This window comes from Melopsittacus undulatus, chromosome Z, assembly GCF_012275295.1.
Source record: "Melopsittacus undulatus isolate bMelUnd1 chromosome Z, bMelUnd1.mat.Z, whole genome shotgun sequence".
NCBI classification, from domain to species: Eukaryota; Metazoa; Chordata; class Aves; order Psittaciformes; family Psittaculidae; genus Melopsittacus; species Melopsittacus undulatus.
In genome coordinates this window covers 19,068,513-19,094,229 of record NC_047557.1, presented here as the reverse complement: position 1 = coordinate 19,094,229, position 25,717 = coordinate 19,068,513, and the positions used below count along the sequence as shown (strand labels likewise).

The 25,717-nt window shown below is 39.6% G+C and overlaps 1 protein-coding gene across 1 annotated transcript in view; it reads left to right on the top strand.

Annotated features, from left to right (window-relative positions):
• The first annotated feature begins 6,675 nt into the window (after positions 1–6,675).
• The window catches only part of IL6ST (interleukin 6 cytokine family signal transducer), a 34,323-nt gene continuing 15,281 nt past the window's right edge, over positions 6,676–25,717 (top strand). The window contains exons 1-7 of the mRNA XM_005151945.3: positions 6,676–6,754; positions 13,751–13,831; positions 14,864–15,175; positions 16,957–17,089; positions 18,342–18,502; positions 18,845–18,996; positions 20,811–20,970. Of these exons, the coding sequence (XP_005152002.1) occupies positions 13,765–13,831; positions 14,864–15,175; positions 16,957–17,089; positions 18,342–18,502; positions 18,845–18,996; positions 20,811–20,970 (985 nt within the window). The 5' untranslated portion in view covers positions 6,676–6,754; positions 13,751–13,764. The remainder of the gene's footprint in view (positions 6,755–13,750; positions 13,832–14,863; positions 15,176–16,956; positions 17,090–18,341; positions 18,503–18,844; positions 18,997–20,810; positions 20,971–25,717) is intronic.

Sequence of the window (25,717 nt, the reverse complement as noted above, 5' to 3'; positions counted from 1 at the left end):
CTCTCTGGCTAATCTCTTAAAGCAAGCTTTTTTGCTGTTTGACCTACAGAGGAATTTCAGTACTTAAAAACTGGGTTTGTTTTTGCTACATCTTACACATGACCACTATAATTTTTGTTTGCTAAACTGAATGCAAAGCACTTGCTACTGCAGGTGGCGAGACAAGAGGAAAATGAACTCTGTTCAGATTTTTGGCAGAATCTGTTTTGTCACAACTGAGTGATTTTATGACACACAAATACTCTTGCCCATTTAACATCCCCCCATTAGAAGAAATTATTTTGACAGACTGATTCTGGACAAATTGTAAATATAACAGCTCTATTTAATGTTAAAAGGAGCACAGAAAAGAGGAAAAAATATGAAAATAAAGTTGGCAATGAAACAGGAGAAAAAGAGTACATGTAGATAAAAGAGAGGAAGAACTCCTAATAAATGGTAAAGAATAATGGCAAAGTAGAGGAAGGAAGAAAGAATACAGATCAGTGAGACCAGAAACGTAAAATGCGAAGTAGATCCTCAAAGCTAGTGAAGCATATGGGGCAAAGACCTTTATATCTTCATACCATATATAAAGTTGTAGTATGAATTATCTAATACAAATCATTATCGCTTCTTTTATCTTCCAGTGAATGCACAAGTTTCCCAGGTACCTAAATATATTGTTCAATCCAGACATAAATTATTTAAGACCTTTAGCTGATGGAAGCTATACCACAGTCTAGTCTGTATTAGCAGTGGGAAATTATTCCCAAAAGCATATATTCTCCTTTGTCCCTTTATTCTGTTGTTTACTTCATTCTATACACAACCCTTTTGTGCTAGTTTCATATAGAAATTCCTATACCCTTTCTTTTATCTCTTTGTTACGCATTCACACACAAATATAGCTAGCATGCTGAATTTTGTTACCTTTTTTTCCATTGTTCCTATTCTCAAGTCTTTAATCCTTCGTGGTATTAAGTCATTGCACTTCCTCATAAATACACTCACTTTTGGTGATACGAGCAGTAAAATAATAAGAAATGAATATATTTTTCTTTGCATGGCCTTAGCTGCTTTGAATAGCACCAGCCTATTAAAGTACAAGGCAGATATGAATGAGGGGTTCTCTAATTCAGAAATTGGCTTCAGTTTTACTGATGAGAATGTACTTGCCCATGAGTCCCAGAGCCTTATTTGTAGCCACTGGCTCCAGCTTTTTGTGTTTTTTAACAGCTCAAGCAGAAAACTTCCAGCACAAGGCTGTCAAGATCCCTTTTTTAAAATGTGTCACTTCAAGGCAATTAACTATATATCATTGCTGATAGCTCTCTTCCTGGAAATCAAGTGGTATCTCGCTGTATTGATTTCTGTCTAACAGTAGTTATAGCATGGAAAAATACAAGAAGGATTTGTCAGTAGTTTGCCTGTAGCAGACTTATTCTTTGCAAGCTCCATATACACTGTTTCTTCAATAGGTGTCTACCATCCCATCCTGAGAAGTCACAAGCTGTAGTGTCAGAAAGGCAATGCTTCCATCCATAAAAATAGCTTGATTCATTTACAGCATGCTACAACAGGTCTTCAGGAGCTGGGTGTCACACCAGTGTTTTCAGCATGCCTTTTTCTACTGCCAGTATCACTTCTGTCAGCCCATATTCAGGCTCAGCTCAGCTGTTCTTCACATATGACCTTATTTTGTCCAAATACTAAATTAGCAGCTAAAGGCAGAGTAACATTTTTTGGCTATTTGTTATTGGCCATACCAGACATTGAAGTCTTTGTGACCAAGTAGGAAAGACAAATCCACTTATTCCAAGGACAGTTTATCTTCTGTTTGTCTTCTGCTACTCCCAATTGGCCCTCCATGTCCACTTTCCTGAGAGTTCTACCTTAAGCATCTATCCAAGGATATTCTATGCTTTGGGCTGTGTATGTAGCATCAGTACAAAGGCCTTTTAGCTATAACAGCTGCCAAAAGCATGCTAAACTCATGGGCAGCTCACACATGTTGCATAAGTGCTCACAGCATGTCCTAACACCTTCAGCTCATCCCAGCTACCAGTCTGAATCAGTGCTTCTTTGCAGTGAACTGTATCACTCAAACATTTTCTATGTTTGATTAATTTCAGCCTTTTAAGAATTTTTATTTTATCTTCACTGATATTTTGTATCTGCTTTCTTTAATTTAGAAGTCTTTTTCTGGTTTCACTTTTGGCTTTGTTCTTCCAGTGAAGGTCAGACCCCTTTTTTTCTGATTGTCCTGCCTATTACCTTTAGGGGGAAAAAACACCATCTAGCAACATGTTCTATATGTCAAAACGTCCAGCCTAGGTCTAAGATGACAATAGTTGTACAATTTCCACCTCACAAAAACAAGAAGATTGCTAGGTTCCACACCACTCTGTCAGATGTGCCATTATTTTTCAGTGGGCTATGACTGATCTTCTTTCTATTCCAAATGCCCTTTTGCAGCTTCATAGTGCTGCCATTCCTATTCCTGAGAATTACAAAGGCTGAATTAGCTCAAGTCCTCTCCAACAAGCTAAAGCTTGCCATATGCACCATTCATTGCTTGATGTAACAAGTGCCATCAATTATCAAGTGGGCTTGCTTTTGCCCAGGTTGTACATATTTGGTTGATTGCAATAGTGGCTGCTTGCTTTGGCCAACTTTTACCCCTTTATCACAAGGATCGCAAATAACTACTTACTCTAGCAAAAAAAAAGCAATATTCTCCAATCTCATACAAAAGGAAGTGATGAATTACCAAGCCTGGTTTTTTGCTGCCTCTCAGCAGCTCATACTTGTCAAGTTATAAAGCTGGGAAATGCTATAACTTTCACTACATCATTTTCAGCAGTTATATCATCCATTTTTAACTTTCTGCTGCCTCCCACCCTGCCTCCCTCCTTCTTCACGGGACTTTACCATGACTCCATGACCTACAAGACTATGGCTTCAACACAGAAGCCTGCTACCGTTCCAGATGGGCGGGCCAAAGGACTAGAAAACTAGTCCTCTCCTCTCTTGGGGTGAGGGGAGGGGGGCGGGGGAGAGGGAAAGAAAGAAAAAAAAGTGAGAGTGAGTCTTCTTACTGTTAAAGAATGTCAGAAGATGGAGATCCATCTTGAGTGTAATGACATGGAACGACACCCATATTGACAAGTTGAGCACTCCTGTGATACAGACTGAGATAACATCATCACTTCAGCAAGATGTTTGGCTGTGCCACCAAACTTCCCATAGAAACAGTTCTATACAGTGATTCAGCCATCTCACAGAAAGTCTTTGATTCATCATGGGTCAGAACATTGCCATTAAAGGGGTTCTTCTTGTTCAGCTGCTCCATGACTTTGAAAATATTTCCCATAATCCTGTTCTGACAGTGACCCATCTGCAAGAAAACCACATGTATCCAGGACCAAGGAATCTTTCCACAGTCTTGATTTATCTATGGGATGCTCCATGTCCTTATACCAAGACAACAATACATTCCAGAAAGATCTTTTCCTCTCTGTGGCACATCTCTTACAGGACTTAATAGATTTTGCACTGACTGCAGTCTGTCACAACTTGTTACAAAACTGCTGAAATGCTCAATAAAGAGTGCTACAAGTTTGTTCCTAGCCAATCTCTAACAGCATCTCTAAAAATATCTCTTCTCCCACAGTCAAACAGTGCCAATCGCTGAATGTTTTCCAAGTGTTGCTGCCCATCCCCATATTCCCAGGCTATCCCCTTCTTCTTGGGGCTGAAAAAACAGAGGATATGAAGGCATGCTTCACCTCCTTATATCCTGTGGACCATGGGACCTAGGAAATACCTTATACAGCCCTGATCTGAGCACAGTGTTGGAACTCAAGTCGCAGTGTAAATGAGCTGATAGATAATTCACCTCAAGGATTCCCTGACAGTTAGTTCCTTTTATTCTTGCTCATATATTTAGTGAATAGACTAATTTCGTATAAGCTTAATTCAATGTGCAGATTTAAACATTGATTTGTAAGCACATTTTTAAAATGTGACCAGAATTTTTAATTTGTCAGGGTGTCTGAAACTTTGAATTACTGATGTTTATATTACCTACATATCAGCACTATTCTGCATACACAGTGCAGTATACAGCAGTACAATATGTATCAACGGGGAAGAACATAATGCTGTAAATCACACTAAGGACTCTTTCAGGAAATCATCCATGTGCAGAAAAGGCACTTCACAACATGCTTGAAGGGCTTGTTTCTTCACATGGGATCCCAAATGTCCTGATTCTATCAAATGGCAGTCTTAATGCTATTTACTTGTTTTTACTTGCTTGCACCACAGAATGTCTAATGATGTTGTAAGAACAGCCAGGTTTTCAGCAACCAAATTGTTACTTTATCAATGATATTTTGTGCTGATACAGAAGAATTAAATACAACTGCAAACAAATTGTTTTGTTCTTCTGTTCAACTATGTGGAAATAGTTTTACATTGAGTCTATAAATAGCCTGTGAAATACAAGAGCCCTTGCTTATTTGAAGAGTTACAATACATGTCGTATGTACGTGAGGCCTGAGACGGGATTGGTTTCGAAGAGGGGGGTGTTGTTCTACAAGTTCTGGCACTAAACCAGGAATCGCTTCAGGCTATCAGATTTCGGAATAAGAATGTCACAAGAGGCTTTCTGTTGGCTGGGGGGGAGGGGGGAGAGTTGAGCATCTACTCCTTGGAATGTCCGTTTAACAGCAGAACTCGAATGATCTTACAGGACACAGAAGGTATAGTAAAACAAGAGGGAAAAAACACATACACACAGGAAAACAAACCAATAAACCAAAAAACCCTCACCACGTTATTTTTTCAGTACCTCCATCTGGATCGTGCTTCCACTTAACCTTTTGTTGCCAAAGAGTGGTATTTTGAGGGCACTGAAGCAGACGTATCTGTGCAGACTGGAAATCTACTAATTATATATGTGATTTTCAAACTGTATTCCTAAATAAACATAAGCACAAACACAGTAACCATGCAACCATAATCTGAAGAGAAAGCAAATTAACAAATTCTAATGCTGAAGAGCCTTGTTTTAAAATAATAATAATAATACAACCTGTGAAACTTACTCCCCAGATGTCAGTTTTCCTGACATATTAAGAAGGGTTTGAACATCAAAAATCCTGTAAGAGAAGATGGAATGGACTGGGTATTAAGTCTATTAAGATGGAATAGACTGGGTCTATTGAGTGTGGAGACTACCAATGGAAGAAACAGCAGCACTACAAACACCTAAGTTTGCCAGAAAGAGCACAAACTGTTAGTCCTGACAAGAAGTAATGGATTTAATCTGAAGGTTAGATAAACACCTATCAGAAAGTATTTACATATCGTAAATTTTGTCTTGAGGAAAGCAGAGGAACTAAGTGACCTCTAAAATGGTCACTTACATTCTCAGAGTTAGCCTTACATTCTCAGCCACTTATACATTCTCAGAGCTAGTAACAGCAATATTTTTGTTGGGTATATTAAGCCACCTCAGAAAGTAAACCAAACAACATGTGAGAAACGGGTTATCTTCCATTATCTTTTTTCTTAATCTTTTCTCATTAGCAGCTCATGCCAGCCAGTGTCTGAAACAGGATATCGGACTAGATGCCCTACTGGTCTAGCCTTCCTGCCTGTTCCTCTAAAGATGTAACTAAAAATATAGTATCTCTCATATCCCTCTCAAGCCCAAAGATAACCTAAGAAGTAAATGGGCAAAAGCCTAAAGCATATGGCAGGAAACAACTCTGGCATGCATCAGTGATGTCTGGCACTTTCCTGACTAGAGACAGCCTACTTGGACACTCTTAGCATGGTGCAAGTTTGTGCATGTGCCACTGAAATATGCTCCTTCTCACTCGTGAACTGGAAAAAAATAATCTGGAATGAAAAGGACATCTTAGAGCACATGACCGTGTCTCATTTACAAAAGTCACTTTTCAGGGTTATGGAATGAAAAAGGTGTCCAAGGACAACCATCGGGGGAACCCAGGGGCTTCCCTGGATCCCGATCACATGAACGATCTATTTAAGGAACATATCCCAGCAACCCAGCCTTCCAAGAACACTTTTCTCGGGACCGCTCTCGATAACAACGCTCTGCTAACTCGGCTGCTGTCGATAAGAGCATTCTCCAGCTGCCCGCTCCCTCGGGAGCCTTGCGAAACGCTGGGGCGGCTGCCGGCTCCTCAGGCCTGCCCGGGAGGAGCGCACCCCGGTCTGCTGAGGGCCCGGAATAGATTTAAGAGGCTTCGCCGCCGTCGGCGCGGGCAGGGGCCGGCTCTCCTCAGCTGGGAGTCCCGCGGCTGCGCCCCCCCGGCAGTGGAACTCTGCAGCTCCTCTCCCACTCTAAACCCAGGTTGAGGGGAACTCGTGCGGGATGTGCTTGTTCAGGAGCCGCGGCCGGGGGGGAGCACCGTGGGGCGGATGGCGCAAGGAGCGGCTCACCCTCCTCTCCTCCCCTCCCCTCACAGGCCGCCACCGCCCCTTGCGACCGCGATTCTGGCACCGGCCGGCGCGTTACGGGAAGCTCCGCCCCCCGCCCCCTTTCGGTAACGTCACGGCACCGTCCTCCAATGGCGGCGCGAACCGTGGAGGGAAGGGCGCGGGGGGGCAAGGGGAGCGTGAACGGGCGTGGGGCAGGGTGTGCGGGCCGGCGGCGGGATGGCGCGGAGCGGCGGGGCTGTTATTTAGGGTCTGTCGGTGAGGCGGCGGTGCCGTGAGGCGGCGGCAGCGCCAGCAGGTGAGGACCGGGCGGAGGCGGCAGGCGGTTCACGAGGCTTGCGGCCGCTGGCGGTGCACCCTTTTCTTAACCCCCTTCCCAGCGTCCTCGCCGCCTGTGTGCGCATCTCTTCCCGAGGGGCATCCGCCGGCGCTGGCCGCGCTGGCCCGTTCTTCCCCTACTGGCTATAGTCGGGCTCCGCAGGCCGAGCCGTGCACCGGGGGCGGGGAAGGCGGAGGGGTGGGCGCTTGGCCAGGACTGACTGAGGCGACGACGGCAGCCCTGCGCCGCTCGCTTCCGAGCCCATCCTTCGCATTGCCCCCGGTGGCGGGGGCGTCCGGGTGCAGCCTTTCTCGTCCTCGCCTGTGCTGGGGCCAGGGTGCCCCGCAGAGGAGTCTCAGCTGCCTTCGGCGGGCACTGACGGCGCTGGGGCTCAAAATGCAACATGGCCTAGCGGGCCGCCGGGGCCTCCTCGGTGTCGGGCCTGAGGGGCGGTCGTGGCCCCCTTCTTGCCGGTGTGTGTGGTACCAGTTGCTGGGGTTGCCCCATCTGCTGCCCTTCCCCTGTTTTGGTACAGTTTTACTGACCCGCTGCCGTAGCCCGAAGGGTAAAACTGAAGATTAGCTGGGGTTTTCTCTAGTGCAGGGGCTGTTCATGCTGGCAGTTTTAATTAATTTAATTAATAGACGTGCTGCGACCCTTACAATGTCTTTCGGGCTTTCTCGACTCTGATAAGCTTGGCCATATTATCGGCAGGCGTTTTCTTGTTGAAAAGCGTTATATTTTATTGCCTTCACCACAAATGGCACGTTCTTGTTGCTTGTAGACCAGAAGGTAGAAAACCGCTGGCCTTGAAAGAAAGGCACACTTCAGTTTACACGTGGGGCGATTCCCTGAAGAATTAGGGAGGAGCGGGTACAGGGAGCAGCGTAGGTCGCCTGCTAACTTCCGATGAGCTCCAGTCATCCTTGCAGCGGGTCTCTGACGCTCTTCCTAAGAAAAACGGAGCCATTATTTTCATCTTGCAGATGTTGAAACTGAGGCACAAAGGAAAGCAGTCTGCCAAGTGTGCTGGCAGCACGGAGGAGAATAAATCCCACTCTGTTTTCATCGTTGTTTTAGGTTGACAGGTGATTGCCAGCTGGTGGCTGCTTATTACTTCTGAGACATTTCTGAAGGAGAAACCTGGTAATAGAATTATGTTGGGTTGTAATTAAGTCGTCAGTGACCTGAGAAGTGGTTGGGAAACAACCTGAAGAGTTTGGGTACTTTTGAGAGTTGCAGGTTCTTTTATCCTCTTTCCCCTATAGAACATAAAATTTGTATTACTCTTCCTAAATACTGTTACTTGCAGAGAAATAATATGTAAACGGGATTTTGAAAGCATGTAACTTCTAAACTTAAATTTTTAACCTGTATGTTGGTGTATGACAATAAGACAGTAGTAGAGGATGATGAAAATTTGAGATTTTTTTCCTAAAAGTAAAGTACTAAAAAATATTTGGGTCTTGTTTACATGTCTAGAAATGTGATCTCTTTAAGGAAAGCCTATAAATACAATTGAGGGGTGAGAAGAAGTACATATGCACATGTGTAAGTGTGTATACAAAATGGAGATACAGTGTCTCCAGTGCTGCTTTCCTGGAGAATTAGCACTTGCGTAGTTGCATGAAAATAAACTTCTTGGCCAGTTTCTGTAGAAGGATTCTTATATTATCCAGAACTATCTGAATTGGAGTACCAGCATTGGTGCTTGTCAGTCTTGCAGGTTTGACTTTAAACTGAGAACACAGAACGGTAAAACATTGTTTTGTGTAAGGTCATTTGCCTTTTAGACTAAAGCTGCTTGCTACTTGCAAAGAGAAAAATCCAAATTATTTCAGAGAAAGTAATCTGCAACTTTAGAAGACACCAGAAAGAGCAATGTAATTCTTACAAGCAAATATTTAGTGCTCTGATGAAGTATTTAAATAATTTTAATCTGTGCTGCTTTTTTTTTTTTTTTTTTTTTTATTCTGAGTGCTATACTAAAACCCTGGATGTAGGGAGAAGTTTCCTTCTAAAACAAAAGGAATTAGTAATGTGGAGTAATCCCTTACCTGTTTCATGAAAGAGACAAAGATATCATTTGTGTGTAGGTATTTTAAATGTGAAAAAGAATTTCAAAGTATTCTGTGCATATAGTGTTACAGAAGATTTTCAAGTGATTCTTTTAGAGGTGTTAGGGTTTTTTTTGAGTCTCAGATGTTTTCGAGAAGGAAGTAGGTTTGGAGAAAGGAAGGAAGCTTGCAGATTAAATACTTCTAATTAGAAAGTAGTTACAGACTGGGTAATCAAAATTCCATTTAAATAGTTAGAGGTTTTAGGTGGGCTTTCAGTAGTACCTGGCCTGTTATTAAACCTCAAGCAATGCTACTGCTATGTGCAGTATCACTTGCTCTGTCTTTTTGAGCTACATGGATTCTTACCACTTGAAGCTGTAAGCTCTCAGATTTTTTTTTTTTTTGGGGGGGGGCATTTCTGGAAATCCAGTTGTCAGCAACCTTTTGGCTTCTGTGATTGATGTGATAATGAGCCTTAATAGACGTAACACCTTCCTGTGGTGGTTGTGTGTTCTCTCTCCCAGCTTGCAAGTTGGCTTTGCTAGCAATAAGATGTTATTTTGGCTATTTCTCTTAAACTGAAATTGTCATTTGTAGGTCACTTGGACAGTAATTGTCACCTCTCTGAAACTGAAAGATGGTAACTCATCATATGGCATACACCTGTATTAAGTTTGGGGTAGTTTTCATGATCTATGAAATCAGAATAATTTGTAAGGCTTTTCTCAGTTGCTCAGAATAAGTAGTCATAATTGCTTTATATGAACGCCTGATATTTTTTTAAAAGCTTTTACTCATAGTTTAGCCATAAAACTCAATGAGCTACTTTGTTCATATAAAGCTTGATTTTAGGGTTGCTACTGGCTTTTTATAGCATGCTTCCTGAAGCATCAGTTTAAGCTTCAGGCATACAGGCTAACTGCTTTTCTTTCAAAACATAGCAGGATGTGAAGCTTAATGATTTGGAAATTAAATGGGGTGATGTCATGGCATATGAGGTTTTCTGTTGAAGTAATAACAATGTTTTAACAATTTTTTTTCCTAAGATAATTTATGTTCTGTGAGTTAAGCTCTGTCATCATCAGCAGTTCTAAATTGACTATGTTGGTTTTACGGTGTAGTATTTTGATGGACTTTGGTCCTTTGCCACTTCGGCAAGCTTAACTATGGAAGTAACCTGACAAACTTCTAACATCAGTTTCTGTCTCCCTTTCCTTTCCACTTAGTGGTCCTCAACAACTACATAGTATAGATAAAATGTTGATTTGACTTCTCTTAACAAAATTAAAACCCAAAAAACAGCTCCTTCAGTGTTAGTTTAACATCTGGTTATAAACTTTCAGCTTAGGTTCCTGATAACACTACACTAGCCTATAAAACTTCTGGCTGTGCTGCATAACTGCTGAAACTATTGAATTTTGTGCCGTCCAAACTTGCAGCTTAGTCTGATTTGAAGTAGTTATGTTTTAGCAGCATTTGTTTTGCGTAATGGGGATGGCACTATGTTTCAAAGTTTTATTATCGATTTTATGCAGGGTTTCTGCACCTGAGCATCCTTATATGCTCAGATTAGAAAACATTGGTTTCCACAGAGCTCTCTTCCTCACTCTAATCTGAATTATGATTCCTTGTTTTGTTGGTTATAAGCCCCATCATTTTTTTTATTTTTTTATGGCTTTCACCTGGGCAAAATGGATGGAACTGCTTAGTGTAGAACTAAATTTCAGTTAGGAATCAGCCTTGTAAAGGCCAGAAAGACTAATGTTTTAAAAAGCAGCACACATTAGAAGGCAATAGCCCCTTCATGGGTTCAGAGTGTGTAGCTTCAAACTGCATTGATCAGGGAGGAGGAAGTAAAATGTATCAGAACAACCTAGCAGCAGATGAATGCTGAACTGTAGTGTGATCTGGACACCATAGTCACAGCTGTTTGTTTCCTGTGCTGTAGGTAGGTGGGCTTTCTTCTGGACTTCCCATTGCAGGTGATGGAGTGTTAGTCTTACTTTGCTTGCCTTTCAGGAGCTGAGTGTGGTAGAATAAGTGCTATAAACTGTGGATGGTTTCTTTGCTCACTCAAAACAAATACTAAACTTCACAAACTCCAAAGTAGTAGAGATTTGGACTTCATCCTCCCAAAATCTTGTCTTTGAGGTCTGGAAGACAGTAGGATATAGAAATAACATTTTAAAAGGTGAAGTCATCTTATTTTGATTTGTTCTGAAAAACATTATACTTTAGAGCAAAGTATGTGATAATTCTTATTATTTCTGTTGAGTCTGTTATTAACTCAGTGTTGACTTTTATGTTCTTTCAGGTGCTTCATAGTATTTTTGTATTAACCTGAGCCATACTTACTAGGATTTTAAAACCAGCAGTTCCTGAGTAGTTTTGTGAAAATACAATTTAACCAGAAATAAATCACTACCAGAAAGAAAATTAATACTTTGTAATGATATAATATTTACCTTAGCTGATGTGCCATTATTCTAACGTCTCATCAGTTGAGATGCCAAATGGGAGAGAAATGCTGTAGTGAACATTCTTTTTAAAAACTCTTGGTTTTGCTTTTTTGTATGTGCTTCAGTCTTTCCTCTTTCACTATGGAAGCAGCTTCTGCTGTTCTGCAACTTTTAGCAGTTAGAAGGGAGGGGAGTTGCTGCTTCTTTCCACCTAGCTTGTAGTTGCCTTAGGGTTCTCATGAGTTTCAGATCTTCTGCAGCACAGATTGTTAAACTAAATAGCAGTAACAGAACGTTGCTTAAATAAAATTAAAAAAAAAATCTGAAGCTCTGTCTTTAATAGAGCACAACAAGCTTTAGGTTGACAACAAGCTATCAGTATTTCTGATAAATGTTAGAGTAAGTCAAGACACTAAAATAAATTCCTGTGTGCTAGTTCTATTCAGAGTCTGAAGACCAGAAGAAAAAAAGAATGCTCATCTGAGTTTGGGTGTATTCACTGTATGAATCTGTTAAAATTTGTGAAACCACTTCGGACTTTAAAATGAATGAGTGAACAGAAACCTTATTTTTCAGATGTTAGAAGACTTTACATCCATAATAATAAAAAATCAATTGGTTTAGTTCTCTTACTGTGTGCTTGTAATAAATATCTCAACATGTACTCCACTTGAAACTGCATAATGGTTTTCATATCCATCCCAGTGAGAGTACTTGAGTGTAACACAGAAAAAATGAATAGCCTTTTGATTCTAAACTTCATATAACTACAGTTCCAAACAACCTCTAGTGACACATATATTAATGCTTCTTAACATATTTGTCAAATCTTCTAATCAGCAATATTTCTAGTATTAAATTTCTATGTAGAATATGTTGGTAGGTTTTGAGTGATGAACTTACAAGTACAGATGCAAATATACTGTTGAGTGATTCTGATTGCTATTATTTTAGGTGTAACTGAAACACATCTACATTGCTGAGTCCTACAAAGACTGCTGTAAATGTTTCAGATTGGCTTTAGTTGTTTGTTTCTAAGTCTTATGAATAAAGATTTTCTTTACATTATAATGTTAATCTTGATTTTTTGGGAAAAGAAAATGCTTGTATGTGCTGATACCTAAGGAATGAGTTTCTAGCTTGTTACTGATACATCAGTGCTAAAATGTCTAATGTTATTGATCTTTATGAAATGCCCTGTGTCTCTCTGCCATTATTGCAAACTAAACTACATGCAATCAAATTAAAAGAGTATTTCCTACCATAAACTGCAGTTTCTTGTCCTTCTGGTAATAGTAAATGTAACAGTTAAATTTTCCTTTGTAGGGAACTGTGAAATTCCTAAAAACTTAGTGAGTTGCCTTCTGTAGGGCTGAAGTTCAGAATACAGCTTTCCAAAGAAGCTTTGTCAGGTCAATGAAAATAAAACTACAGAAGCAGGGTTACTACAGGCAATATCATCTTAAATCATAGTAAGCACAGAAATTTATCTTTAGTTTCTAGCTATAAGAATAGTATGAAGTCTGCTTCTAGAAATCAGGTTGTGGACTTAATGTCTAGCTTGACTAAGCTGATCTTCCTGTAAAGATGCCTAAGTGTAACTACCAATAATATGACTAGAGAATGGTCACTTGCTTTTAGTAATTGAGAGCTGCTTTATAAAATTGCAAGTTGAGAAATCCAGAGGATACTTTTGTGGCTTCAAAACAACTGGAGTGGAAGCTACTCTGAACACTTCTGTTTCTCTGATCTGTTCTGTAGAATTGTCAAAATGGAGAACAAGTGAGCTTTGCTACAATACAGAAATAAAGAACATAAAATGTTAAAAAAACTTTACAGTTTCTGAGGAACTGTGAACTCCCTTGTAAGATTTTGAAGGCTTGTTAGTGCTTTTTCTATAGTAGCAACACTATATGATTCCTGATATGGAAGCATTGAACTTTGTAATTCTTGCATGTATTTTAAGTCACTCTTGTGAATGAGATGCATGGTTTTGGGGTGAGTTGTGAACCTTAAGCAAAGCATTTATATCACTGCACTTCAAAGCTACGTAAGTATAGCAACCATAATCGAATTCATAGGGTTCAATTTCAAAACCTGAGCCACAGTGTTGTGCTCTCTATTCTATGTGAACCTCCTGCAGAAGTTTCAGTGAACTTTGTTCCTATATACTGCACAAAAACCTTAAACTGATGTGTTTCTTAAATTTGTAACTGCTTTAAAGAGGCTTTAAACTGCATCAGTTGTCTTAAGTAGACACTGTATTTTGTTACAGCAGTAAGCAAAATGGAAATTGTATGCCCACTGTTTCTCTAGAGTGAGAATATACTATTTCAGAGAAAGAAATGTGTGTACTTAAGAAATTGTCATAGACCAAATGCAAATCTGAATTTGACAGTGATCTGAAGTGACAAGTAATAATCTAAATTAAGTATATATATTTTTCTCTGTTACAGGAATTCTGTGCAGAATGTTTTCTGGGTGGAACTGGGTGGCCCACAGCTTATATCTATTCTTGAGCATCTGTTCTCTTAAAGGTAAGACTTCTCTGTCTCAAATGCAAGAGACTTGCTTAATTTAATGCTTGAAGCATGTCCTGCTTACTTGTGAGATGAAGGCAGAAAGCAAGATGTATTAGATAGGGAGACTAGTCTTTGCTCTTAAAAGTGTTAAAATAATGCATGTTAAATCAGAACTTCTGCTTCTATTCATTAGTCATCTGTGTACAAAGAATGAAGAGTGACTTTGGTTGCTGGAAGGTTGCTTTAGTTCCACTGTCCTCACTGGGGCTGTCATTGTAGCAAACTGAAATTTAATTTCACATATGCCAAATGCTATGTAAATGAAAGCATGTATTGGTCAAACTGAATGCTGTTAAAGCAATAACCTACCATTGAACTAGCATAGTAGGCTCTATGATCAATTCAGAGCTGTGGGCCATTGCTGTTGTGTTGAAAATGATCATCCTCAATATGTTTAGTATGGCTGTTGATTCAAGGCAGTATTTCAGTTGTCTATTTCATCCTTAGAACTTGACATTTTTCATGTGCATCTGTAGCAGTGGTCACAATTTTGTTGTTGTATTGAAGTTCATTAGTAAAAAGATACTATAAAATGTGAAGAGTTCACTATAGTTACCAAATACAGTATGCCCACTGAATTTTTTGAAATTGACAACTCAAATATTTAACTGTTTGCATGCAATTCTTCAAAAACTAGTTCACCACACCAAAGGTGCACACTTATCCCAGTCATGTCAACTATATTACCCTTCTCCTTCAAAACATAGTAAGCATTCAGTCCTTTGCTCTCCTCTCTCTCTAAAGGCCCCTGTTTGTTAATAGAGCTTTTCTTGCATGGTAAAATGCTTTTGCAAAGCCTAGGACTACACTGATTTTGCTCTTTAGATCTGCTTGGTGGTCCACTAATTGATTTCAGGTTTATAACTGTCAAGTAATTAATTAATTTCCTGCTTAAACACATGTAGTATATTTAATGTTACACAGGTGTTGTATCAGCAATATTATGGAATGTTCTGTCTTTTTTAATAAAGATGCAATTCTTTTTAGTTTCAGGTGGACTTGTACAGTCATGTGGTCACATCATCCCAGAGTCTCCTGTATTGGCCCTTGGTTCCAATTTCACAGCATTATGCATTTTGAATGAGAGTTGTCTGGACTTTGGCAATATCTATGCTAGTCAGATTATTTGGAAAATTAAAAATAGAGTGGTACCTAAAGAACAGTATCGTGAAATAAATAGAACAGTTTCCAGTGTCACTTTTAATGATACTTCTTCACTAGCTACTCCTCTGACATGCAACATTTTAGCAGATGGACAGATTGAGCAGAACATTTATGGAATTACAGTTACAGTAGGCTGTAAGTACCATTTTTCTTGCCTTTTATTCTACTTAAAAAAAAAGTTTCTGAGAAACAGGGAAGAAAATGCAAACAATAGTAAGTGTGCATATCTTGAGACACTTCATTCCCTCAGTTCCTGGATAACTGTATAAAAGCATTGTCAAATTACCTGACATAAGATCTTGTAAATGTGCACAGAATAGTGATTTCTATTTAAAAAAATAGAAAATACTCTGGAGTGTTTGTGTTGAAATAGGAAGAAAGCAGAATAATAGAAAACAGTAGAAAAAATGTCAAAGAAGGAAAATGTAGATTACAGAAAGATATAAATTTAACTGAAACAACTCCTAGGAAGTAAATTAACTTTTTCTTCTTGCTTCTGTGTCAGAATTCAAGGAAATAAAAGCAGGTGGTATGTCCTGCTTTCATCATACCACTTTGAAATTAATGTTTTCTTCATTAACTTTGTGAAGAATTTTTAGTCTATCTGTGTCACTAAAACTAACCTCAACTGCCTTAAGATTGGAACCTATTCTTTGAATTACCTCAGTACAGAGGAAAATACTTACAACTAATTATAAACTTTCCTTGTTCAAGCATGATAGCACTTGCATAGCTCTGAGCATGCAAGTACTCTTTGAGACAAGACTGGGATCTTGAGAAAGTAACATGAATACCTTAATATATGATGTAATTAGTTGGTGGGCAGTTTATAAAGTGTTCAGGTGTCCTTAATAACAGAGTATGAATAGCTGATGACTTATTTTTGCCGCCTAGTGTTAGGAAAAGGTATTGCAGGTGTTGCATGGTCTGTGTACAAAAGCCTGGGTAGAGTTCACAATTTAAGCTAGTGTGGTTCTAACGAGTTACAAAATACTTTCACAAAAAAAAAAATTATTTTTCAAATTCTGACGAGTAAATTTCTTACCATGAAAGATTCATCAGGCAAAATATATGGAAAGGTGAGGACAGATTCCTAAGATTATAATCTGAATGACAGTACAGATAACATTCTACAGTTGTAATTCACCTACGAGTCTTGAGATGCATTTGTTTTTAAAGCTACTATATTTTTGTACTATCAGTTAAAAAAATCTGTAAACAATGTAACAAGTTTGAGAATAATACAACTACACAGGAACAAACCCATATATTCATAAGATAGCTCTGTTGAAAATAGCATTCTGCTGGAAAGAAAATCAAGTTCAAGTACCTTATACTCTTATAAATAAAGTGGTATTCTAAGAGCTAGAAACAAACTTACTGTATGCCATTCTTAAGAAAGAAAAAATAATAGTTCAGTTGCACTTGGAAAAATTTTCTTATACACTACTGAAGTGCATTGATGAAGATCCCTTATCTCTGTTGAACATGTTCACAGCTAAAGCATCCTTCTTCCATAGCTCAGGTAGGGGAGAACAGACCTATCCAGAATTGCCTTAGAGCTCAGGTTATTTGCAAAGTCAGTATTTACTAATCCAACTGTAGAGCTCACTAGCGTATGAATTAAAATAGATGTAGATGATACCAGGTTTTCTGCCTCAGTGAGAAATCTGTGCTACTCCTTACTATCAAGTGTTTGTTCCTTATACATCTTGTTGCTTTTGAGAGCAGCTGGTTAAGCTTCTTGGCTTCCATTGCTGGATAGTAGCTAGCAATTTTTGCCCCTTCCTTTAGAAATAAAACTGACTATAAATACTTATGATGTTCATAGAAATTGCTCTAATTGGGAACTTAGGTGATTCTTTCTGGATTCAAATGTGTATATAGGTTAATTATTTGTAACTTTTTGTCTTCAGTGCCCCCAGAGAAGCCCAAGAACTTAAGTTGCATTGTACATCAGCTGTCAAAAATCACATATCCTATGACTTGTACCTGGAATCCCGGGAGGCATACATTCCTGGACACTCACTTTAGATTGAAATACAGATGGTAAGTAGGCCTCTGTAGAATTTCTAAAGAATTTTGGAAACTAGTTGCATGCTAAACCAAACTTCCTTGAAATTCCTTGGTACTTTAGAAGAGTTCTTAACTTAAATCCAGTTTTCTAAAGCATAGATGTCTATTCTGGGGGAGAAGGGAAGAGCTCATTTAAGCTCATTCTAAGTCAGACTTGAAATTTTGTTTCTATTTCCTATTTTTCTGTTCTTCAAATAAATTATTAGTGTGGTTAGAGTACATAATCAAGTAAGTAATCATAGGGTGGCTGGCTCCAAATTTGTATTCTACATTTTTCTGTAGTGACATTCTATCACATTCTAAACAAGTAGACAATATCCCTGCTTATTGCAGGAGGGATAGACAAGATGACCTGAGATCCCTTCCAACCCAGACTATTTTGTGATTCTAAGTAAATCTGTTATTCTAAGTAAATTTGAGTCTTAAGTGACTGGATTTTGTAGAGGTATTACCTACTCTGTACTTCCTAAGAACTCAGAATGGCGTTTGTCCATGGTTAATCCTAACATGAAAGTTCCAGCCAAAGTATTTTTTCCTGTGAAAGCAAAATAAGTATTTTTCAAACTCTTCAGATGATCTCTTGTAGTTGAAAATGGAGTGAACAGAATTGGTGTTCTGCTTTGGAAACTGGAATGACTGTCCACAGCTTTTCATCTACCCCATTCCACTAAAGTGTTTTGGTAACAAGTGTAGTAGAAAAATTGGATAAATAGAAAACCTTAATGCTTTGTAAATCTGCTGATGCCCCTGCAGCTGTCTGCTGTTAATGTAGCAGAGAGCAGTGAGCAGAAATGATGTGTAGCTGCAACACTGTACTCCTGAAGGGTATGCAGATAATATTGGTTACATCTTTTAATGCATTACTACACTTCTAGTTACTAGCTGTATTGCTTTTGATTAAATTGTATCAGTTCTTGACCTTTATTTCTTTAAGCTAAGTCAGGTTTCTATACAACTTTCTAATAACATTAAGTGTCCTGTGTTTTTGAAGATATGTGACTTTGAAGTCAGGAGGTTTTATTCTAGTTTCTATCCTGATGCAGTCATGGCTTAACAAGCCATTCTAAATCTCTTTACCTTTTCATCCCACCTGTCTGCTTACAAAAATAATGGCAGAGGGGAGACATACAAGCTAAAGTGATTGATTGCTCTAATCTGCTTAAAAGATTCTCTAAAGGAAGCCAAACTTACTGCTTTGTACCTTTTTTCACCCTCTTTTATTTAGGCTACAAGAGACATTTCCTGACTGTATACCAAAAGATGTAAACAATTCTTGCACAATTCGTGATGTTCAGTTCTTTGTTAATACGAAGGTCTGGGTAGAAGCAGCAAATGCTCTCGGGAAGGCTGAATCTGATCCTCTTATTCTTGATCCCATTGAGATTGGTAACTATATGCCTCTTAATAAAACTTTACTTGTACATAACTGCTGCTTTTGTGCATATTGCTGAATTGCTGTGTTAATGTTCCTTCACTATAAAAATTAACACTGCTGAAATATTGTTGACTAGAACTGCGCTGAACAGAAGAAGGAGGGTGGGAGATCTGACCATAACTCAGCTAGGAAGTTCTTGTTGAATAGTCTGCTTTAGAAGCTAGTGTGAAGTAGCAGCCATTTGAGTTCATTGAAGATTTTAATGGTAGTACTAGTTGGTACAGCATAGTGCACCAGCTGCTAGAGGCATGATAAAATACAGCTGTAGAGTTGACTTTGATCTCCTCTTCTAGTTAAACTTCTGCCTCCACACAATTTATCCGTCAACTCAGGAATACTGCCTACTGTTCTGAAGCTTTCTTGGGAGAATCAGATTTCAGACACTGCGATGAAGTTGAAATTCAATATTCGCTATAAGATCATGGGTGACACAAACTGGATGCAGGTAATACCACTAATGTTTCTTGTAACTCTCCTGGTATAACCCAGCCCTTTGTCAAACTGCAGAAGTTGTTCCCCTAGAGTTGCGGTTCAGAGGATTCACTTTATTATCATCAGGCTTCCCAAGGCAATTTGTCTGGTGTGTTTGTGAAAGCTGTTATCTAGGCTATTTTGGCACAATCTGGAGTACAGTGACCTTGTCTGTTCTTTATGGACTTGTCTGCTATCCTCCCCATCATGTTGCAGTATGTTTATTTTGCATTTTTATTCTGTACATTCAACATCTAGAACATTCGTGAACTTTCATCTTCCTGTATACATGAAAACTCATGATGCAAACGTCATTTAAAGCTTGGGCAAACACTCAAGTGCTGGAGTGCTTTTTGAATTTGCTGTGCCTGCACTGCCACAGGAACCCCAGGCAATGCTACGGGCCTGGGGAAGAGTGGCTAAAGAAAAAGGACCTGGGGGTGTTGCTTGACAGCTAATTGAACATGATCCAGTTTGTGCCCAGGCAGACAAGAAGGCCAACAGCATCCTGGCCTGTACCAGCAATAGTGTGGCCAGCAGGGCCAGGGCAGTGATCATCCCCCTGTACTGGGCACTGGTGAGGCTGCACCTCAAATCCTGTGTTCAGTTCTGAGCCCCTCGCTACAAGAGGGAGATTGAGTGGGTCCAGAGAAGGGCAAAGGAGCTGGTGAAGGGTCTGGAGAACATGTCTGATGAGGAATGGCTGAGGGAATTTAGGGATGTTTAGTCTGGAGAAGGCTCAAGGGGGGGACCTTACAGTTCTGTACAGCTACCTGAAGCTCTAGAGGTTTGTAGTGAGGTGGGTGTTGGTATCTTCTCCCAAGTAAAAAGTGATAGGACAAGAGGAAATGGCCTCGAGTTGCTCCAGGGGAGGTTTAGACTGGATATTAGGATAAGTTTTTTATCTGAAAGGGTTGTCAGGCATTGGGCCAGGATGCCCAGGGAGGTTGTCCTGTCCTTTTAAACATGTACACAAGACCATTGAAATAGTGACTTTTGAAATTACTGACCTTGCTTAGCTGTGGTAAAGTTTGACTGCTTTGACGATTCTTTGCACTCAGGGTTAACTTCTTGAGTGTTCTGCATGTGTGTTTAATCTGCAGTCATCCCTTTTTCAGGGTTGCTCACTATACAAACTCCTTAGTGGCAAGTGTAATAACACATGATGGAGGCACTCAGTGTGTCTGTACCTATGTATAGCTGTTATCCACATCACACATCTGTTTCTGTACATATGCAGTAAGAATATTTTCTGGTATTCTGTTGCTGATTAAGATAAAGGAAAGAGCTTATAAAAATAATTTATTAGCAAAAGTATAAACTACTGTAAAGCTCTTGCCCATGTCAGTTAAGAAACATTCACTGTCAGTGGAAGCAGTGATCCTGTCATGTAGGAGGCTTCTAGCACAGGTATTTTGCAGTTGATATTCCAGCAGATATTCCATCTTGCCTTTCAGGACTTTGCTCAGTTACTACAGATCAGTAAGAAGAGGAATTACATGGGAAGGAAAGAGGTAGACATAAACTAATCAAAGAAAACAGAATGAGATAGCTGCTTACCTATCCTACTGTATGCATTGCATTATACATGATAAATATATACAACTCTGATCCCTTACCAAACTATGGTTGAGAATATAAGCTTTTAGAAATAAGAGGGAAGAAAAAATTTTGTTTGTATTGGGCATGTGTGTGGTGGAGAGCCCTCTTGGATGACAGCTGTAGTAGCACAGAACTTAGCTTTACAACTTTTGATCAGTGCCCCTAAAACTTTTCTTTCATTTACAGGTTCCTCCTGAAGATACAGCTTCAACAAGAACTTCATTCAGTGTTCAAGGCCTCAGACCCTACACACAGTATGTCTTTTCAATTCGTTGCATGAAGGAAGATGGAGTGGGCTACTGGAGTGACTGGAGTGAAGAGAAAACTGGGATCACCACTGAAGATAGTAAGTAATACATGAAAGTAGATCACTGACTTTCAAAATGTGCAGTTTGGCAATAATCAGCTGAAGCTGTGTATCCTTGCTTGATCTGTTTGATTATACATGCAATAAGGCTTTACCAAGTTACTTTCTGTAGTGACCAACTTGACCTGTACATTCAAAAGAATGTGAGAGTAGCTCTCCGGAAAGCTAGTCTAGAGGTGCTCCCTGAAAATGGCTACAACAGGAAGTAGGGAAAAAAAGATTTATTTTTTTTCACAGAAAGTTATGTTCTCAAAGTATTTTAGAAGAGATGTATGCTTTATGCTTCATTTCCTTTGTTCTGAAGGTTACCCTCTTCAGAATCTATTCTGCCTGTGTGAAAGGCTTTGGGGTATTTTTGGAAGACAGAGTGCCTTAGTTTGTGAAAAACTTGATGTTTAGGAGGCTTATAAGTGAGCAAGCATCAAAGTATGAAACAAGATCTTTAGTCATATAGGGTACATAGACTTCTTTGAAAACTTTGTAAAAGCAGTGATACAAAATAATGTGCATATGGGAAGTTTAGCCCTGGTATGCACCAAAGCATCTAAATAAAACACCCTGGTACACTCTTAACTTTACCAAGGTATTCTGCATCTACAACCCTTTCTTGTTCATCACAGTCACAGCTACCTCTGCACTGTCTTGTACTCGCTTGTTTGCAGCATTCTACAGGTAGTAATAGAGTCTCATCACTGATTTGTTTGTTGCAGCAAGAGGCATAAGGAAGAGAATGCCATGTACAAACAGCTGACTTTGAGCATGATTGAGTCTATGTAGAAAATGGTTTTATTTTTAATATTTAATCACAGAAATCACAATCACCTTACAATTTCCTTTCTTGATGGCTTACATAATCATTGGAGTTGTCATCTGGATTTTTAATAAATGCCCTGTCCCTCTGCAGTAGGGGTAAGCACTGAATTGCTGCTACTATGACTTAATGAGGAAAACCTTACTAGCATCGGCTTTTTGGGAGCAATATTTGGATCATGTTTAGTCTTGCACAAAAGGACTTTGCCAGCAGATTATATACAACTTGAAAGTATAAACAGACACACAGAAGATAGCAGACCACTAGGTTAAGTTTTAAATTCACAGCCCTGAAAAAAAACCAACCCTCAAGATAGCCTTAGTTAAGTGTCAGGCTTCAGTGCTTTGCGGAAGAAATCTTCAGCATTGCAAAGTTGCTGCCATGCACCAAATCTATTCACACTACAGCCAGCTCATCAACTTCCCTGGCTTTTTAACATCTTGTGGTGCTCCAGTCAGCTGTTATGAATTTATCTGTTGCCACTGAAACTGTCTGTTACTACTGAACTGTATGATCTGCAGGTATGCTGCATCAGCCTGGACTCATTCACATTCCTTCAGGACAGTGGCACTTGAGACTGTTACTGCACACTGTATCATCTAAGATCTGCATCCACTGTGTTACACAGCATGTTTTTTAACTTCATTAATAACTTCTAGTTGCTCATCAACACATACATTGCTTGAAATGTACTGTGGCATTAAAGTAGCTACAACTCACTGTTATGAATTTAATATACATCACAGATCATAGAATTCATTGCAGTATTTCCCCACCTGAGAATCTCTTCTGCAAGTTTGTTCTTAAGTACAAAGACTCTATGTTCTGACACTGAGTTGTGCCAGAACTGTTAGTTGAATATGCTTAGGTTTTTCTGTTACTGAATTACTATTTTTCCTAATTTTGGCCATTTTGTTTTGCAGCACTTTCATGACTTAGCGATTATTGCATCAACTCTAAACTTGCACAACAATAACTGAGCACTAGTTATTGAAACACTGACATTAAAATCACACCCATGTATTTGTTAAAGTATGAAAGATCCTGTTCTCAGATGGGGGATTCCTACATTTTCCTGTAACAGAACAAAAATGCATGCAGTGTAGAAACAAACACAACTTAGACCTATGCATTTGGCCATTTTATTTGCTCTCCAAACAAAAGCCCCAGGCTTACCTTTCTGTGGTCTATTTTCCTTTTATAATCCACCTGAGTAGCCCACTTAGACTGAACTGGAACTGATTTAAAGTCTTTAGTAGATGCTTGGGAGGTGCTAACTGGTATGTTATTGAATTTAAACTTCTGTTGGTGTCAGAACACCAAACATATGAGCATTTTGCTTCTTGCTAAAGGTATAATAAACTGTTGAGGAAGACCTGTGCCATTAGGTGTGATGCATAGTAAGTGTAAATAGTCTCTTTTCTAGTAGCTGTTCTAATAGAGCAGCATTTTAACAAATTGTTGGCAGTAGCCTTCCTAACAACAGTAGGATAGTCACACTTCTACACACTGCTTGCAGTTAGCATTTTTAGCTACTGTACAGGAACTTGATAGTAAAACAGTTTTCTGTCCTGAGTTTGCTTGCACACAACTATGTAAGAGTAAATGCCTGGGTGCAGTTACAAGTTTATAGGATAGTGGGATCACTTCAGTTGGAAAGAAGATTGTAAGGCCTGTTATTGCTTGATCTTTCTGCCAAATGTCAGGCTTGGACCAAGAGACCTTAGGTTGCAGTTTTGGCAAAAAAACTGTACCAAAACTTAATCTATTTTGTTGTTTTTTTATTTTTTGGTTTTGTGGGGTTTTTTTACTGTACAGTTGCCTATTGCAAAGATTAAATGAAATGGTCAGACACCTGGCACTTAAGTTACTTACAACACTATTTCCCTCAATCAAATTATAAAACTGACTTTTAGATGATCTGCTTTGTTGAAGACTATGAGATTCATATCCCAGAATATTCCACAGCTGCTTGCCATCTGCTTTCAAAAGATTTGGGTTTTGTCTCCGTAGCAAGCTACATAGATACAGGTGTATTACCACTAGTGTATTCAGGATGGTATATGTCTGCATTTTCACATGGTTGTTTCCAAGTGTTAAGTACTGTAACTATTAAGTGAAGTTCTGATAGGTTCCTTAACTGCAAAGGTACAAATGTACAGTCAGGATGCTGGAGAGTAATGCAAGCATTCCAGCAATTTTGAAAACTTTTGACAATTATTTTACTACCAGATCCTTACCAGAAAATATATATTTTGTATCTCCAAATAGTGACTGTAACTAAGGGTCTTAATGTCCAGCAGAGCAGGTTTGCTTCATAGCTGTTATAATAATATGCACTCAGATTTCTGGGTTTTCTAGATTCAGTAAATCAGCCTCAAAGGGATTTGATTTTAAAAGTTCGTGTGATTTCCTCCTGAATCATCAGTAGCAGCAGCATTGGGAATCACAGAATTAACTAGGGTTGGAAAAAACCTTAAGATCGGCTAGTTCCAACCTCCCTGCCATGGGCAGGGACACCTCACACTAAACCATGTCACCCAAGGCTCTGCCCAGCCTGGCCTTGAACAACGCCAGGGATGAAGTATTCACAACTTCCTTGGCCAACCCATTCCAGTACCTCACTACTCTTACAGTAAAGAATTTCTTCCTTATATCCAGTCTAAACTTCCCCTGTTTAAGTTTCAACCCGTTACCCCTTATCCTGTCACTACAGTCCCTAATGAAGAGTCCTTCCCCATAGCCCCCCTTCAGATACTGGAAGGCTGCTATGAGATCTCAACGCAGCATTTTCTTTTCCAGGCTTAGCAGTCCCAACTTCCTCAGCCTCTCTTCATATGGGAGGTGCTCCAGTCCCCTGATCATCCTCATGGCCCTCTTCTGGACTTGTTCCAACAGTTCCATGTCCTTTTTATGTTGAGGACACCAGAACTGTATGCAGTACTCCAAGTGAGATCTCATGATAGCAGAGTAAAGAAGAAGGATCACCTCCTTTGACCTGCTGGTCACACTCCTTTTGATGCAGCCCAGAATACGGTTGGCTGCTGTTCATTTTCTCATCGACCAACACCCCAAAGTCCTTTTCCTTGGGCTGCTCTGAGTCTCTTCTCTGCCCAACCTGTAGCTGTGCTTGGAATTGCTCCAACCCAGGTGCAGGACCTTGCACTTGTCATGGTTAAACTTCATAAGGTTGGCATCAGCCCACCTCACAAGCATATCATGGTCCCTCTGGATGGCATTCCTTCCCTCTAGTGTATCAGCTGAACCACACAACTTGGTGTCATTGGCAAACTTGCTGAGGGCACACTCAATCCCACTGTCCATGTCACCAACAGAGATGTTGAACAAGACCGGTCCTAACACTGATCCCTGAGGGACACCACTTGTTACTGGTCTCCAGCTGGATATTGAGCCATTGACCACAACTCTTCTCTTGGGGCCATCCAGCCAGTTCCTTATCCACCGAGTGGTCCACCAATCAAATTGATGTCTCTCTAATTTAGAGACAAGGATGTCATGTGGGATAGTGTCAAATGCTTTGCAGATCATTTGGTGATACCTGGCTTCAGGGAGAATTAAAAGGTGTGAGGATTTTATCTTGTTTTTCTGGGAACTTGGTCGTTATCAGTTACAAACTCTTCTAATTCTAGAGTTGTGAGGAGTGAAACTACTTTAGCTTGGTCCCGTTTTCATTTTATTTCTACTGTGATAGCCTGCAAGATTAGTTTTGTTTCTGGCCCATACTGATCATACTCCATATGGAGCCAACAAGTGGACATTCCAGTTCTGATCTTGATACCCAGTAGGGACTCTATTGTTCCCTCCAGTTATTACAAATACTTCATATCTGTTCAACTTCTGTCAGCCTGATTTCCACACTTCTGCCCCCTCCCATATGCTTTAGCCTTTCCTGTT